This window comes from Ceratotherium simum, chromosome 17 (assembly GCF_057802395.1).
Source record: "Ceratotherium simum simum isolate JZ-2026a chromosome 17, ASM5780239v1, whole genome shotgun sequence".
In the NCBI taxonomy this organism is placed as follows: Eukaryota; Metazoa; Chordata; class Mammalia; order Perissodactyla; family Rhinocerotidae; genus Ceratotherium; species Ceratotherium simum.
Genome location: NC_141916.1, coordinates 21,259,480 through 21,273,866, shown reverse-complemented (window position 1 = coordinate 21,273,866; position 14,387 = coordinate 21,259,480). Strand labels below are relative to the sequence as shown.

The following is a 14,387-nucleotide window of genomic DNA, read 5'->3' as shown; positions in this document are numbered from 1 at the left end:
ATGCTCCGGAGCAGAGCCAGGTTCTCTGCGCCTCACTCCCCTGGTAACTACTGTTCCGGGCACCATGCACCCTCTGGATAGGAAAAAAAACTAATGGTCCTGAACTCTGTAGTGTTTGTTACCAGGCCCAAAAGGGATGTTTTGCGATGATAATCTATGACATAAACTGTTCGGAGAAGCTGCATGCGTGCATGCACGCGTGTGTGTGTTGCCAACAGGGGCTGCTTCCAAAAGCAATTCCTGGAAAAAGTTCTGCTTCTCCCCCAACTCCTGGCTCCGTGCTGAGAGCCTCTGCGTTTAGAAGAGCCCAGAGCACCAGAGATAAGACCTGGGGAACAGTTCACCTGTGTCCCAGAGAGAAGAAAGCTATCTAAAGGCACCCAGTCACCCAGAACTGAAACCAGAAAGTGGACATCCTGCATCCCAGGCTGAATTTGGGGACCCTTCTCATCGGCCCCTCTCAGAGTGCTCTTACCACTAATGTGGGGTCAGACTGAAATAATATCAGCAGTGAATGGACCTGAGGGACCCAGAACACTGCATAGGGCTGGACCCTTCCCCACACGGCTCCTGGCCGGCGGGAGAGCTCTCCTTTCTGGAATTCTGGCTACCCCCATTTCTACCTCCTTTGGAAGCAACTGCAGTTGGGCTGAAAAGGCCACTGACTTGGCACTGAGGCACCTGGGCCTACCAAGTCCCCTTCCCAGACCAGAACACTTGATCTCACCCAGAACCCAAGAGCCCCAGAAATCCTGCCCCCGGCCCTCAGCCACCTCCAGAGCAGCCACAAACGCCACCTTCTATCCCCCGCACACTTGTACAAGCTGGTCTCCCGCCCCTGCCCTTACCTGCCCAGCAGATGGAACTCTGCCCGAGGCCTGCACAAGACAGCAGAAACCTGAGCCCTGCCTGACCACCCGCTTGCCCAGGTGCCGCAGGCCCTTTGTCACGGACAGGGCTTCTCTAGGAGCACTGCCACCCAGAAGCCCCCTCCCAATGCCTCAGGTGTCTTTTTTAAGGCACCCAGGCAGTTCCCCACTGCCTGGTCTCCTGCCTGGCTGAAAAGGAGCAGCAGGAAGACATGGGCCCCAGCAGGTGAGAGGAAAGCGGGCAGCTGCAGGAGGCCAGGTCCTGGGTTCAGGGCTTGCTCCCTCCACACCCCAAGTTGCAGCTCGGATTCTGTTTCCCCGATACAGGCGGGACAAAGCCAGACTCCGCGTGGGAGTTGGCAGAGAAGACGAAAGCTGGGGGTGAAATGGCTTCAGGAAGATCCAAGAATAAATAAACACGAGAAAGAACATCATGGCTGCCAGGCCTCCGACACAGAGTGAGGGCCGAGCACGGAGAAGAGCTCTTCTCAAAGGCACTTAGGTCACAGAACCTGAGAAGGTTAGGAGCTGATAGGGCTTTAGAGACTGTTCAGGCCGACACTCTCACTTTGCAGAGGAGGAAAGAGAGAGCAGAAGGGTCTAGGTCACCGTCACCCGGCAGGTCAGTGGTACAGCCAGGCCGGACCAGACCAGTGCAGGGGAAACCCAAGAAGTCTATCCCAAATGCAGGTACTAAATACCTCCATGTGAGGTCACTGGTCCAGAGGTTGAAGGGATGGAAATATGAATGAAACCTGGTTCTCACTTTCAAGGAGTTAAAATACAGCCCAGGATTTTTTTTTCTTTTTTTTTTGGTGAGGAAGATTAGCCCTGAGCTAACATCCGTTGCCAATCCTCCTCTTTTTGCTGAGAAAGATTGGCGCTGGGCTGACATCCGTGCCCATCTTCCTCTACTTTATATAAGGGACGCCACCACAGCATGGCTTGACAAGCAGTGCGTTGGTGCGCGCCTGGGATCCAAAACGGCAAACCCTGGGTCGCCGCAGCAGAGTGCATGAACTTAACCACTGTGCTACCGGGCCAGCCCCAAGCCCATGATTTTTTAAAAATTAAGAAGTATACTACTTGGAGATACTAAAAAAATTCAAAGAGCCCGAAAAACCGTACAACAAAAAGTTTCTCACACATCCAACTCCCTAGAATCAACTCTTTTTTAAATTTCTTATGTCCTCCTTCCAGAAATTCTCTTGCTTATTACTAATTTTATGGCTCATTCATTGTCTTGGCACTAAGCTGCTTATTGCTCCAATTTATCCAGAACCCAGGGGGCTGCAAGCTGGCTGGAAACTCCTGCCACACGAAGTGATGACAGTGAGGGTGCACAGCATAGAGGGCGTTGGCTTTGAGGTCAGATGGAGCTGGGTTCAAACTCTGACTCCCTCAGTGACCAGCAGGGAGAGCCAGGGACACAATGTAACCTGGTCAAGCCTTGGCCGCCCCATCTGTCATAAGAGGATAAGAATATCCACTTGGAAGAGGTCATCAGAGATGAACAATGCTGTGTGTGAAGTACCTAGCACATGGTAAGTGCTTCCTCAATGGTCGTGATTAATACTATTTGCCCCTGAACTTGTCTGCAGCCTCCCTTCTGGCATAAGCATTTCAGTGCCTGGTCCCAACCTCATCCTCCCGTCCTCTACCACAGTCCATTTTCTCCCAGATGCATTCCCTGCCCCATCTCTTATCCCCTGCCTCTCCCAACTAGTCTCTTCCCTTTCTCTTCCATCTCAACTTCTGTAAACTAACACACTACTATGTGCCAGGAGTTGTTCTAAGTGCCTTACGTTTACCAACTCATCTAACCCTCACGACAAACCTATGATGTGAGTACTGTTTTTATCCTCATTATATAGATCAGTAGACTGAGGCCCAGTGGTATTCAATAACTTGTCTGAAGTCACATAACGTGGAAGTGGCTGAGCTGGGACTCGAGCCAGGCAACTGGGCTCCAGAATCCATGTTCTCAACCCATACTCTCCACTGCTCCCCAGCCCTTCCACTCCCCACAGGCCAGCGGGCAGAGAGCAAATGCAGGGCCTAACTGGGCCCAGGAAAAAATGGAAAAAGCATAGAGCCTCACAGAGCCCTGCTGCAGGTTGGAGGGCAGAAGCTGCCTGTTTCATCTGTGAGCCCCTGTGAAGACAATCCGGAAGAATCACTTACAGGTAGCAACTGTTGACTTTGCAGATTCCAAGCAATGATTTTGGACTGCATGCGGGAACAAGGGGCTGGCCACGGGTTGGGGTCCTAGAGGAGAACCGGTTTCACTTTCCCTGCTCTCGAGTGCCCTGCCATGTCCTCTCTCTAGAAGCTTCCAAGTCCCTCTGAGGCTCTCCCATGAGAGCAAAGCAAGCTCCACTGTGCAGGCAGAGGGGCCAGCTGCTCGTGGGGCAGAGGCTCGGCTCACAGGTGAGCGGCCTGGGACGGGGCCTGCCAAGACGAAGGCCTCCTGTCTGTCCCCAGCAAGGGGACTGAGGCCCTGCAGGCTCACAGCTGTGCACCGAGCAGGAGGCTGGGTGTGAGGGCCGTGAGGCCGGCCGCCCGCCTCCGCAGCGAGCATGCCCCTTTCCCCGCGCCTGGGGCCCTGTGGCAGCTATTTTTAGCTCTTGACACCTGGGTATTTTGCAGCCGCAGGATGTCCGGTTTGGAGTCTCTTTCTGGGAATCCCACATGCGGCTGTTGTAAACAGCCCCACACAGCGGTGGCCCGAGCTGGAGCCGGCGCCCCCCCCCTTGCTGCTGTTTGAGATGAATCAAACAGGAAGCAGACGTAACCATGGCAGCGGCAGCTCGAGCTCCCTGGGGGTGGGACAGCATCCTCCCTGGCTCCTTGCCCCCAGCCCCTGGTCTTCTATTGCCCTCCGTGGCCTATCCTCATGGATGGAGGCCCGCTGGACCCTGAGCCGGGGGAGCTGGGCCTTCTGAGTGCTATGCGGCTGTTGGTTCCGGGGACGGGCGCTCTCTGGAGAGCCTCGCCGTCCTCTGGCAAAGAGACACAGAGGTTACTCCAAGCCCTGCCCGCCTCTGGGAGCCTCTCAGACCGCCGCTCAGTCTTCCCTGCCTGAGCTGTGTGAAGATGTGAAGGGGAGGGCAAAGCCACTGGCTCAGGGTGGCCGCCTCGAGAGCCTGCATCCACTTCCTGTCACCCACAGCCTTCTCCTGACAGCTAGGCCTGCTCGGACCACTTAGGGAATTCCCGAGCAGGCATGCTCCCCCAGTCCCAGCCCCCTGGTCCCAATTGCCCTAGGGTTTCTCAGGTCCTGAAAGCCCTCAAAGACATAAGTTCCCACTTACCCTCACTCTCCTGCTCCAGTAGCTCCAATCCCTGAGATAGGAAGTTCACCATGATGTCTAACCACCATCTTTCCTATCATAAGCAAAACATCCTGAACAGTCAAGATGGGGGCCCCCTCTGTAATATGGGGAGAAGAGTCGAGGTTTTGTCAGCTTGTGTCTTTGTTCTTCCTCCTCCCCCACCACCCGGTGCCCCACTTAGAGCAGCTGCTCCCTCCTAGCAGCCAGCCCCAGCCAGTCTTTCTCAAGGGCCAGCGCTTGCCCCAACAGGAAGCACGGTCACCGCCCTGGGGCTGCCTCTCAGAGCAGCTCCTTCTCCCCTCAGGTCTCATATTCATTCCCTGGCCCTCCTTGTTGCTCCCTCAGCTTCTGGGCCTTCCTCGGCCAGATCCTGCGCCCCCCCTACCCCGTGTAGCCCACTCCTGCTTGCCTGCCTGTTCTGCCTCTTCCAGGTGCACGTGAGCCAGGATATGTGCCTTCCTCGGCTCTTCTCACCTGTGTCACCCACAAGGCCAGTCAGCCCACTCCAGAGACTGCCAGGGAAAAGTTTCACTTCTAATATTAATCATGTTGATGTTAATAATTATTATCTTATTCTAATTATTAATTAACAATATTAGTAATGATCAACAACCGTGTATTGAATGTTTACTGTGCTAAGCATCTTACTTGTACCATCTCACAACAACCCTATACGGGAGATACTGTTATGATCCTCATTTTACAAAGGAGGAAACTGAGGCTCAGCGAGGTTAAGAAACTTGTTGAGGTCACACAGATGGTAAGTGGGGCTTCTGGGGCTCCAGAACCTAAGCCGATGATCACCACAGTGGCGTGGACAACTAGTTCCACCCACGTCCTCTTAGGTAGTGAGGTGGACACAGTGCGGTCGGTCCCAGCGTCTGAAGGCCTGGGCGTGACCCCCAGTCGGCATGTTCCCACAGCGTGCTGGTTCTCCATCCAGAACAACAACAACAAAAATAAAGACAGAGAGAATCACTTCTGCCCGGGTCCCTCCCGTGCTTTCTGTCTCCAGGAGGCACTCCCTGACCCCATCTTCACTTCCTTTTTCATCTTACATTTTCCCTGCTTTTTATATGTACATGTTACCATTTTATTGTTTCCTGTAAGCTGCCTCCAGCAGGGCATAACTAAACAAGCAAACCTCCCAGGGTTTGCCGCAGAGGATCAAACGCCGTGTGCAAGCAGTCTGGAAACTGGCGAGTCCTGGACAAAATGCAGGTTGCATAACCAGAGCAAGTCACCCACCGAGTGGCTACTCAGGAGTGAATTCCCTTGGGAGGAGATGCTCTCTTGCTCTCTCTCTCTCTCAGGACACACACACACACACACACACACACACACACACACACGGGCAGGCCATGGGCAGGTGGAAGGGATGAAGTCACCCACTAGAGCTGAAGGGAGCACCCACCTTTGGGCCAGGCTCCTGGGGACTAGGAACACAGCACCCTTGGACCTGGGGCGGGGAAGGCAGAGGCCACTGCGGAGCCCCGGGCTGGCTCCATGGCCTGAGGGCATCACGGATGCGAATCCATGAATAGCAACAAGCTATGAATGCTGGCACTCACAGGATGCCACATTAATATTAATGACAGTAGACACCCCAGAGATCCCCGTCCCAGATGTGCCCTGCCACTCGCTTCGTTTTGCCTGTTATTTTTGGAAGATGGGACGGGTCTGTCGGGCAGATTCTCCAGGTGACATGACTCTCTTTTCAGCCAGGGCTGCCCTTGAGACTCGGTCAGCCGGGGTTTTTCCAGATCACAAATCCAGCCAGGGTGCTTACACAGCCTTCAGGGAACTCAATCTCCAGATGCATGGTCCTGGGTACTGATCTGGACAAACCAGCTAAGAAGGACAATTTCTAGCCACCTGGGAAATCGATGAGATGCAAATTTACCATCGTGGAAGGTGGAGATCACTGACTGAAAATACAGCACACACAGTGTGATCTCATTTTGGTAAAAAGTACAACGTATAGAGGCGTATCAGGAAATGGGCAAGTGTGCGCTGAGGTATTGTGGCAGTGATCTCTGACTGCTGGGATTGTGATGGTTTTTATTTTTTAATGTTTGCTTGTCTGTGTTGTCTGATTATCTACAACGCACACAAACTGCCTCTGTAATAATAAAAAAGAACACACATGGGTATGTGCACGCACACAAATATAAAGATGGCACAGCCAATGGGCAGCAGTGTCGAGCCTCGTCCTCTGGTTCCCGTGAGAACTAGGACACAGGGCTTTCATCGACTCCATGTATTGTATTTTTGGACCCCAGATCCTCTGAGGTTCTGCGTTATCTACAACCCAGCATCCTCTGCCTCTCCTGAATCACACAGAGGGCCTAGCACGGGGCTGGGCACCAAGTCAGGACTTACTTAACGAATGCCTGTAGGCTGAATAATGATCATTTCCTGAAAGAAATGCCTCCTGCCTCCTCCAGAGCCGCTGTGCTGGGAATACTCACAGCTGACATCACTGACCTTCCCATCCCTCCTCTGCCTCATGTTCCTCTTAAGAGCTGCCAGGGAGGGGCTAAAATAAAGGTTACCCCAGCAGATGCTGGCAAGGTAGTCCACATCGGGGCCATCAGGGCGGTCCCATCTCAGACTCTCCCCATTGCCAGCTGGCTGCAAGGCCTTTGAGTCCCCTGGCGTCCTGCCTCACTGGGGGAGGCTGGGGGCAGTGGAGTGAAAGAGACACGGGGTCCACCCTGTGACTTCTGGCTACAGATTCCTGCTGTTCCAGGCCCTAATGGGTGGAGGAATCTGGAACAGTGAATTTGGCCTGGTTTTTTTCTGTGAACTGGGGCTGGGCCCAGTTTCTGTGCTTCATGTCTTTAACATTCCCTGTGTCTGACCTTCAAAAATATGAACAATAACATTAATAATAATGATGAAGATTCTGTGTGCACTGACTTCATACCAGGCATGGTGCAAACGTTACTCACTTTAATCTTTATAGCAACTCCATGAGGTTGAAACTATTATTATTTTCCCACTACGGACAGAGAAACCGAGGCACAGAGAGCCATGTGCCTCGTTACACTTAGCTGCTTGCAGGAGAAATAGGGACTCTGCCGAGGTCACCCCATGCCTCCCTCTGTGGCCTTGCAGGAAGGCCCTTCTGCCAGGCTTTGCAATGGGCACAGCAGAGTGTAAGGTGATAATTAACATCTGTAGGGCGTTTTAGAATCCACCAAGTGTTTACATATGGCTATGAGAAAATCCCCACTTGAAAGACTAGGAAACCAAGACTTAGAGCCCTTGGCAGCCTTGCACAAGGTCCCACAGCCATTCGGCTGGGGTTCAAACCCAGGTCTTTGGCCTCAGAATGGCACATTTCTTCCCCTATATCACACAACCCCCCTGGCCCAACTCTCAAGCCAGCCCTGAAGGCCTGCAAGGGACATGCACATCCTCTAGAAGCCCAGGGATGAAGCCTGCGCTCAACCCCTCGCCCCGGTGGGGGTGGGGGTGGGGGTACTGTGCCAGCACCTCATCAGGTTGGAGCTCTCCAACCGTGACTCACTCCTGGGACCCAGGGGAAACAGCCCTGAGCGGCGGGCAAACACTGCTGCCGCCTGCCCCGCCTCCAGCTCCCCGCCTCCACATTTGCTAACCGAAACCCGGCTGCTGCTATTTTTAACCCTCCAGCTCCCCCTTGCCTGGGGCTCCCCCCTTCACCCCTGCCCCAACCGGGTGCCACCAGCCTGTCATTCTGAGAGCAGTTCTACAACCTGAACGCCCCGGAGGGCGCAGCGGATGCCCGTGCAGGCTTGTGGGGCAAGCAAAACAAGCCGGTTACAGCCCAGCCGCCGAATTCCCCCACCCGGACTCTTTCCGAACCTGTGGCTCCCAGCCTGCCCCGCTTCTCCCTGCCATCTGGGGAGCCGGGGGAGGGAGGAATGGGACTTCCAGGGCTGGGGGTGACTGGAGGAGCCAGAGCTGGGCTCCTTGGAATGGGCTCCACAGGGAGCTGAGCTGGACTCCTAAAGGGGGATGGGGTCCCCCAAGTTCTCCCCAAGGCAGGAGGCTCTCCCTGAAGGCCCAAGGTCTCTGACCACCAGGGTTTCCAATCCCTGCAGGCAACATGGAAAAAAAGGAAGTGGTCTGGAGACAGGGTGGGGATGGTGAGTTTAGCCCAGGGCTCTCCTCATTAGGAGAAGTCCCCTCCCCATCTTGCTGTGGGGGTTGTGGAGGGGCCTGGGTTGAGCTTGGGCAGCAAGGCCTGGGAGGCACACGAGTCTAGGGGGATTGTGCACTGAACAGCCTAAAGGAGGTCCCTGGTGGAATGCCTGCCGAGGCAGTGGCGGGGACAGAGGCAGTGGTGGGAACAGAGGCAGTGGCAGGGACAGACAGGGCCTCTTCTCTTACATGAGGGCTCCTCTGATACTCAGCTCTCTAAGGAAAAGGCTGCACCTTCCTGCAGCCCGCAGCTCCGGGCCCCTCATGAAAAACCTACCAGAAGAGGTTGGAGGTGAGAGGGTCTGAAGGCTGCCCGCTGATGTGAAAGTCAACCTCCTGAGAGGGAGAAGGGGCAGGACTGCAGGGGGACGGGAGAGGGGCATTGCCTTCTAGCTGGTGTCTGCCCTCCTGGGCTTGGAGTCTCACCAGCATGGGGAGAAGATTCCAAGGGCCCAGGGGAGGCTCTGGAGTGCTCAGCCAGAGGTTTCCTCCTGCCTTCTCTCCTGCCCGGGCCCCTGCTTGGCCGGCCTCAGCCCTCGCTTTGCCCTGTCTTCTCTGGTCCCTGCCCCAGCCCTTCTCTCTGGCCTGTCCTCTCTTCCAGGGCCCAGATCCTCTCTAAGTCTTGACCCTTCTCGCCACAGTGATTCCTGAGCCGGCTAAATAAATCCCAGTGGCCACAGAGGCAGCCGGGCTAGACCCAGAGGGGCGGGACTTGGCACAGGAGTTCCCAGGTAGGAGCTGGAGAGGAAGGGAATGAGGTGGGAGGAAGGTGAGGCAGGAGGGTCAGGAATGGGGTGGTGCTCGAGAGCTCCTGGCAAGAGGCTGCTGCTTCCCAACACCCAACATGTCCGCAGGGCCCTGGACTCAGCCCCATGAAGGGAAAAGTTTGCTCCCCCAAGCAATGTGGCAGCCTCGATTTCAGCCCTGTCCAGCTCCCCCTCCTCCTCTCCCCACCTGCAAACCTCTGGGGGCTGCTTGAGGAGTGGAGACCTGGCTGTCTTCCATGCCAGGCAAGAGGCTGGCAATTTGGCTCCAATCCTCCGCCAGCGCTCAGCCCAGGTCCCTCATCTGGACCCAGGCAGTTCCCAAGCATGGCTCAGAAGCCTCCGAGGGCTCACTTCTAGTCTAGGGAGGTGAGGGAAGGCATCAATGTCACTTTCTCAGGGAGGCCTCCCCTGGCCACCCTATCTAAGGAAGTCCCACCTTGTTGTTCTCTATTGCTGTACCCAGTTCATTTCCTTCTTAGGGTGATCACAACGTGTAACTAGATAGATATACTCATTTCTTTACTTGCTTACTTGTTACTATCTCTCCTCCACTAGAGTGGAAGTTCCCTGAGGTCAGACGCTCTGCCTATGTGTTCAGTGCATTTCTGTGCCTGGTGCCTGGCACACAGCGAGGCTCAGTAAGCATCCGATGAATGAATGAATTGCTGAATGACTGGCTCAGTAAATGGGGCCTCCTGGCTGCCGGCCTCACCTTTAGGTTCCAGGATTTCCCTAGGGAGGAGGAAGCAGGATGTAACAGGAAAAGCAAGGTCAGAAAGCCAGGACCTCAGGGGCAAGGTCGAGGCGCAGTAAGCATCCGCACCAACCCTAGCCGGTCCACTTCATCACACCAAGTGTGGACATGTGCACACTTGCGCACACACAGGATGCACAGGTAAGCCCTGGACGGGTCTTGAAAGGTATGAGTTTTGTTCTGGTTCTTCCTCTTAATGGCCCTGTATCCTTGGACAAACCACATACCTTCTATGGGTCTCATTTTCCTCAAAAGAAAAAATTAAGAGGTTGGCCCAGATCAGTGGTCCTCAAACTCAGCTTTGTACCAGAATCTCCTGAAGCACATGTTAAAATCCATATTCCCAGGCCCCACGCCTGCAGATTCTGTCAGTCTGGAATGGTGCCTGAGGATCTTTATTTTTGACTCTGAAGCAAACAGTCCAGAAACTGGCATTTGAGGACCATGGATGAGATGGTGCTTCCCAGCCGACATCTGGACTTCTATTAAAAAGCCACTCCTGCACAGGTATACATCCCCCCAAGACATGCCCACATACCCCACACAGAGCCATAAATTGCAAAGGTGCACACTGGACAGATGACACACATCTGTGCTACACGTGTGCATACTCTCAAAACACCCAACACGGAGCCACCACATGGATCACAAATTGCCACGGAACCACCCCATCTACATACACAGCCCAGGGGCACACACACAGACCCCCACCACACAACCAGTGTGCACACACACCCGTCACATGCTGACCCACACTAAACAGATGCTATCCTGAATTTATTTTGCCTCTGGGAACTGGTCCAGGACCAAAGGAGCTGTGCTCTGCTGATGAAAACGTCCCTCCCACCTCTGCCACCCCCACCCCTACCCCTTGCCCCAGGCAGCATGCGGTCTACCTCCCCCTTGTAGAGGGGGGACTGCTGGGGGAGGGTGGTGGAGAGAGGGGATGAGGAGAGGCACAGAGCCCTGCCCAAAGTCCAACAGCCCCCCTCCTTCCTTTCCCCCCCAGGAGATGCAAAAGGGCCTCCACCCAGCCCCCGGGTCAGTGCTCGCTCAGCCCACTTGCCTAGATCCCCAGATTGCCTGGATTCCTCCTAATACGCAGGCCTCTAAGGAAAGGGCTGTCTGGGGGCACCTTCCTGCAGCCCAAAGGCCTGGGTCCCCGGGGGAATGTTACCACAGAAACGGGAAATATCACAGGGAAACACAATACCCGGCAGGGTCACCTGCTGACCAGGCTTCCTGCTGGGTTGCCCACCCCCCTCCCATCTCGCTGCCCTCAAGGCCTCCTTCTCCAGCCTCAGCCTGCAGCCTCCTCACCAGTGCTCTCCTTCCTGCCTCCCCTTGGGTGGAGGAAGCAGCCTTAGGCAGAAACTCTGCCTCTCTGTGGTCCCAAACAACAACATCAGGGATGGCCCAGAGCTGAGCCCCCCACTCCTAATCCTACCAACGCCCCCACCACAGGAAATCAAAGCTTCCTGCCCCAGAGGAAGTGCCCCATCTAGTGAACGAATCCAACACACACAAACGCAGTCCCGGAGCCTGGGAGGACCGATGCCCTCCCCCCAGCTCCCAGGCCTGACTCAGGCCCTGCTTCCACCAAGACCCCACACACCACTGGAGGCCCCGGTCTCGAGTCTGGCTGAGAACAGGCCAAGGCCAAGGTGTGAGGGGTGGGCATGGGCAGGACCTGAGCCAGGCCCGGGGAGGAGAAGGCCAGGAGAATGGGCACCAGCAGTTAGGTCTGCTTCCAGCCCCGCTCGGACTGCCGCTCTCTGGCTGGGTGACCCTGGGCCTTACATCAGCTCATCTTCTCTAAGGCCCCTGCTAACTTCAAAATGACCAGCTCTTAATGAAAGGCCAGGAGAAGCAAGACCAAGGAGGTAGGGGTTAGCCGGGATCCTGCCTTCCAGGTCCTTGGGCAAGCAAGCCTACGGCTATAAGAGGGTACCCACCCCCACGCCCATCGCACATGAGTTTCTCACTCCCAAGGGCTTTCTACCAGGATTGAGGAGGTGAAAGAGGAAGAGAAAGTTCCAACTCTCATGCCCAGAAGCCACCAGGACGAAAGCTGGGGTCCGTTATCCCTAAAGGAAGTGAGGAGCATGACAGCCCCGCACTAGACACTGATGCATCTCTTTATGGTCAACCTCTCCTCCTCTGTGATCTGGGAGTACACTTGAAATTTTCTCCCCATCTTATTGATGAGGAAACTGAGCTTCAGTGTCAAAGCAGAGTGGCCAGTTTAAATTCTTGGGAGGGTCGGTGCGAGACCTGAATGCAACCTTCCCAGCCTCAGGATCCCAGCTTAAGTCCTGGTGGCCAAAGAGACACTCAGCCATAGGCTCAAGCTAAGGAGCACGGAGGCCTCAGGGGAACCCTGCCCAGGCCCTTCCAGATGTAACACCAAGAGGCAGCTCTGAGCCTGGCCCTGCCGGGTGCAGGAACATCACGGGACTAAAGGCAGGGGAGGAGTCCCAGCAGGTTCAAGACCTGGTTCCAGTCTAGGTTCACTGGATACAACCCATCAGGACTGCTTTGTGCCTTAGTTCCCTCAGAAGTGACTGCATAGAAGAAGAAAATTACTTATTAATTGAGGTGGGTAAGGGAACAGAGAATAAGGAGAATGAGATGCTAAGCAATGAGGAGGTAAGGGATAGCTTGCAGCAGCTGGAGAAGGAGCCTGGGAAGTGTAAGAGGGTTGGCATGAGGAGAGAAGTGTGTGTGGCAGCCTAAGCCACTTCAGGGACCTGGCTTGTGGGGTCCTGTTGGGGAGAAATGGGTGCCCCATTAAGGGTAGGGAACTGAGTTACAGTCTCCTTTCTTTCAGCCCAGTGGCTGGGCAGGGGTCTTGAGGAAGGTCCCCATGGTCCAAGTACAAGTCTCGGGAACAGGCTGATGAGTTCAGATGTTGAGTTCCCAACAGGGCTGCTAAGGGCCAATGCCCCATTCTCACCCTAGAAACTGGCAGGCAGAGCTGGGCCTCAAAGCAGACGTTGAATCCGGGTGTGGGGAGGGATGGGCAGCAGCAAGACAGCCAGCGTCCAGATGCAGGGGGAGGCCTCCGGGTATGCAGGCAGGCCAGCAGGGACAAGGGAACGAACGGCCTGGACTTGGTGGGAGGGGCAGCAGTGGCTGGCAAGGTCAGATCCCAGTGGCCAGCCAGAGGGAAGGAAATGGGGGTGGGGGTAGCGAGGTGGCCTGCAGGCCCCAGAAGGCTCTCTCCCAGCCCACAGGCCTAGAAACTCCCGGTGGCGTCAGAGCTCAGCCCAGCTGCCAGATTTGCAGCCTGCTCGCACACTCCCCAGCACCAAGACACCCCAGGCCTGGGGGGCGCACATCCTGTTCCCCAACCCTCAGTACACAGCCTGTGGTCCCCACCTTGCCGCGCCCCTACTGGCACCTCACAACTCACTTGGGCACAGGTGTCTCTTCACCCTGATGGGTGAGCAAGGGTGGGGAGCGGCGTTCAGAGAAACCTCACTGTCCGGGACCCTGCCTCCAAGGGATCCCTTTCCCCAGCGGAGGGGTCGGGGACCGGCCCTGCCTGGATCCGCGGGATGCGGGAGCTCACGTCCAGTGCCAACAGCCCGACCCCAACTCTGTGGGTCCTACCCTTTGCCCTCGCGCTTCCAAACCTTCCGCTACGGAGCACCGCCCCCTCCCGTGGCCGCGGCGGCCGTCCCTCCCTTCCCGGTCCCCCGGTCCGTCCTCCCCGGGAATGGGGGTGATGGGACGCCGGGCCCGCGCACCGGCGGCCCGGGGCCTCCAACTGCCTCCCTCGGGCCTGTCGCTGCCCCAGGGCGGGCGGATGTGGGCGCCCGCCGGAGGCCCGATCCCTCCGGCCCCGGAACCAGCCCGGGCCGGGAGCCTGCCAGCGCCCCGCGGAGTCGGGCGGGGCGGGCGCGGTCGGGGGGCGCAGGCCGGGCCGGGCCCGCGGGGCCGCCCGGAGCCCGAGCCGGGGTCGGAGCCGGAGCCCGAGCCCGGGCGGGCGGCGCTGGGGGCCGCGCGCAGGGCGGGGCGGGCGGGGCGGGGGGCGGCCGCCCGGTACTCACCCGCGCCGGGGCTGTGCATCCAGGGGCCGGGGCCCTCAGAGCGGGGGGCTCATGGCGGGGCGGGGGGCTGGGGCGCCGGCCTCACATCCCCCCAGTCGCCGGAGGCTGCAGAGCGACTGTGAGACGGCGAGAGGAAGGGAGGGGGCCGGGAGGGGGAGGGCCCTGGCAGCCCGGCCGGCCGGGTAGGATGACAATGGAAGGAAATGCTTTATCTGAGTCTGAGAGCGGGCCAAGGGGGAGGGGTGGGAGGGGGCAGGCGCGCGCGGCCCGGGGACACACCACCCCGGCAGCCTCGGCCCGCGCGGCGCCCGGCAGCCACCCCGCGCGGCCGGATCGCGGCGGGGCGCGGCGCTCGGCCGGGGAGGCAGCGCCGAACCCGGAACGCGGGACGCGGCTCCGACTCGCGCGCGGCCGCC

The 14,387-nt window shown here is 57.1% G+C and overlaps 1 protein-coding gene across 5 annotated transcripts in view; it reads right to left on the bottom strand.

Moving 5' to 3' along the window:
* Positions 1-14,134, bottom strand: part of HDAC7 (histone deacetylase 7) — a 36,599-nt gene extending 22,465 nt beyond the window's left edge. For 2 of the 5 annotated variants that reach the window (XM_087442494.1, XM_087442495.1), the window contains exon 1: positions 13,972-14,134. In XM_087442494.1, the coding sequence (XP_087298620.1) occupies positions 13,972-13,990 (19 nt within the window). In that variant the 5' untranslated portion in view covers positions 13,991-14,134. Of the gene's footprint in view, positions 1-3,053; positions 3,281-4,183; positions 5,452-12,872; positions 13,440-13,971 lie in introns of those variants that run through there. The other 3 variants (XM_087442493.1, XM_087442496.1, XM_087442492.1) reach the window with 3 other exon arrangements.
* Between the last annotated feature and the right edge of the window lie 253 nt (positions 14,135-14,387).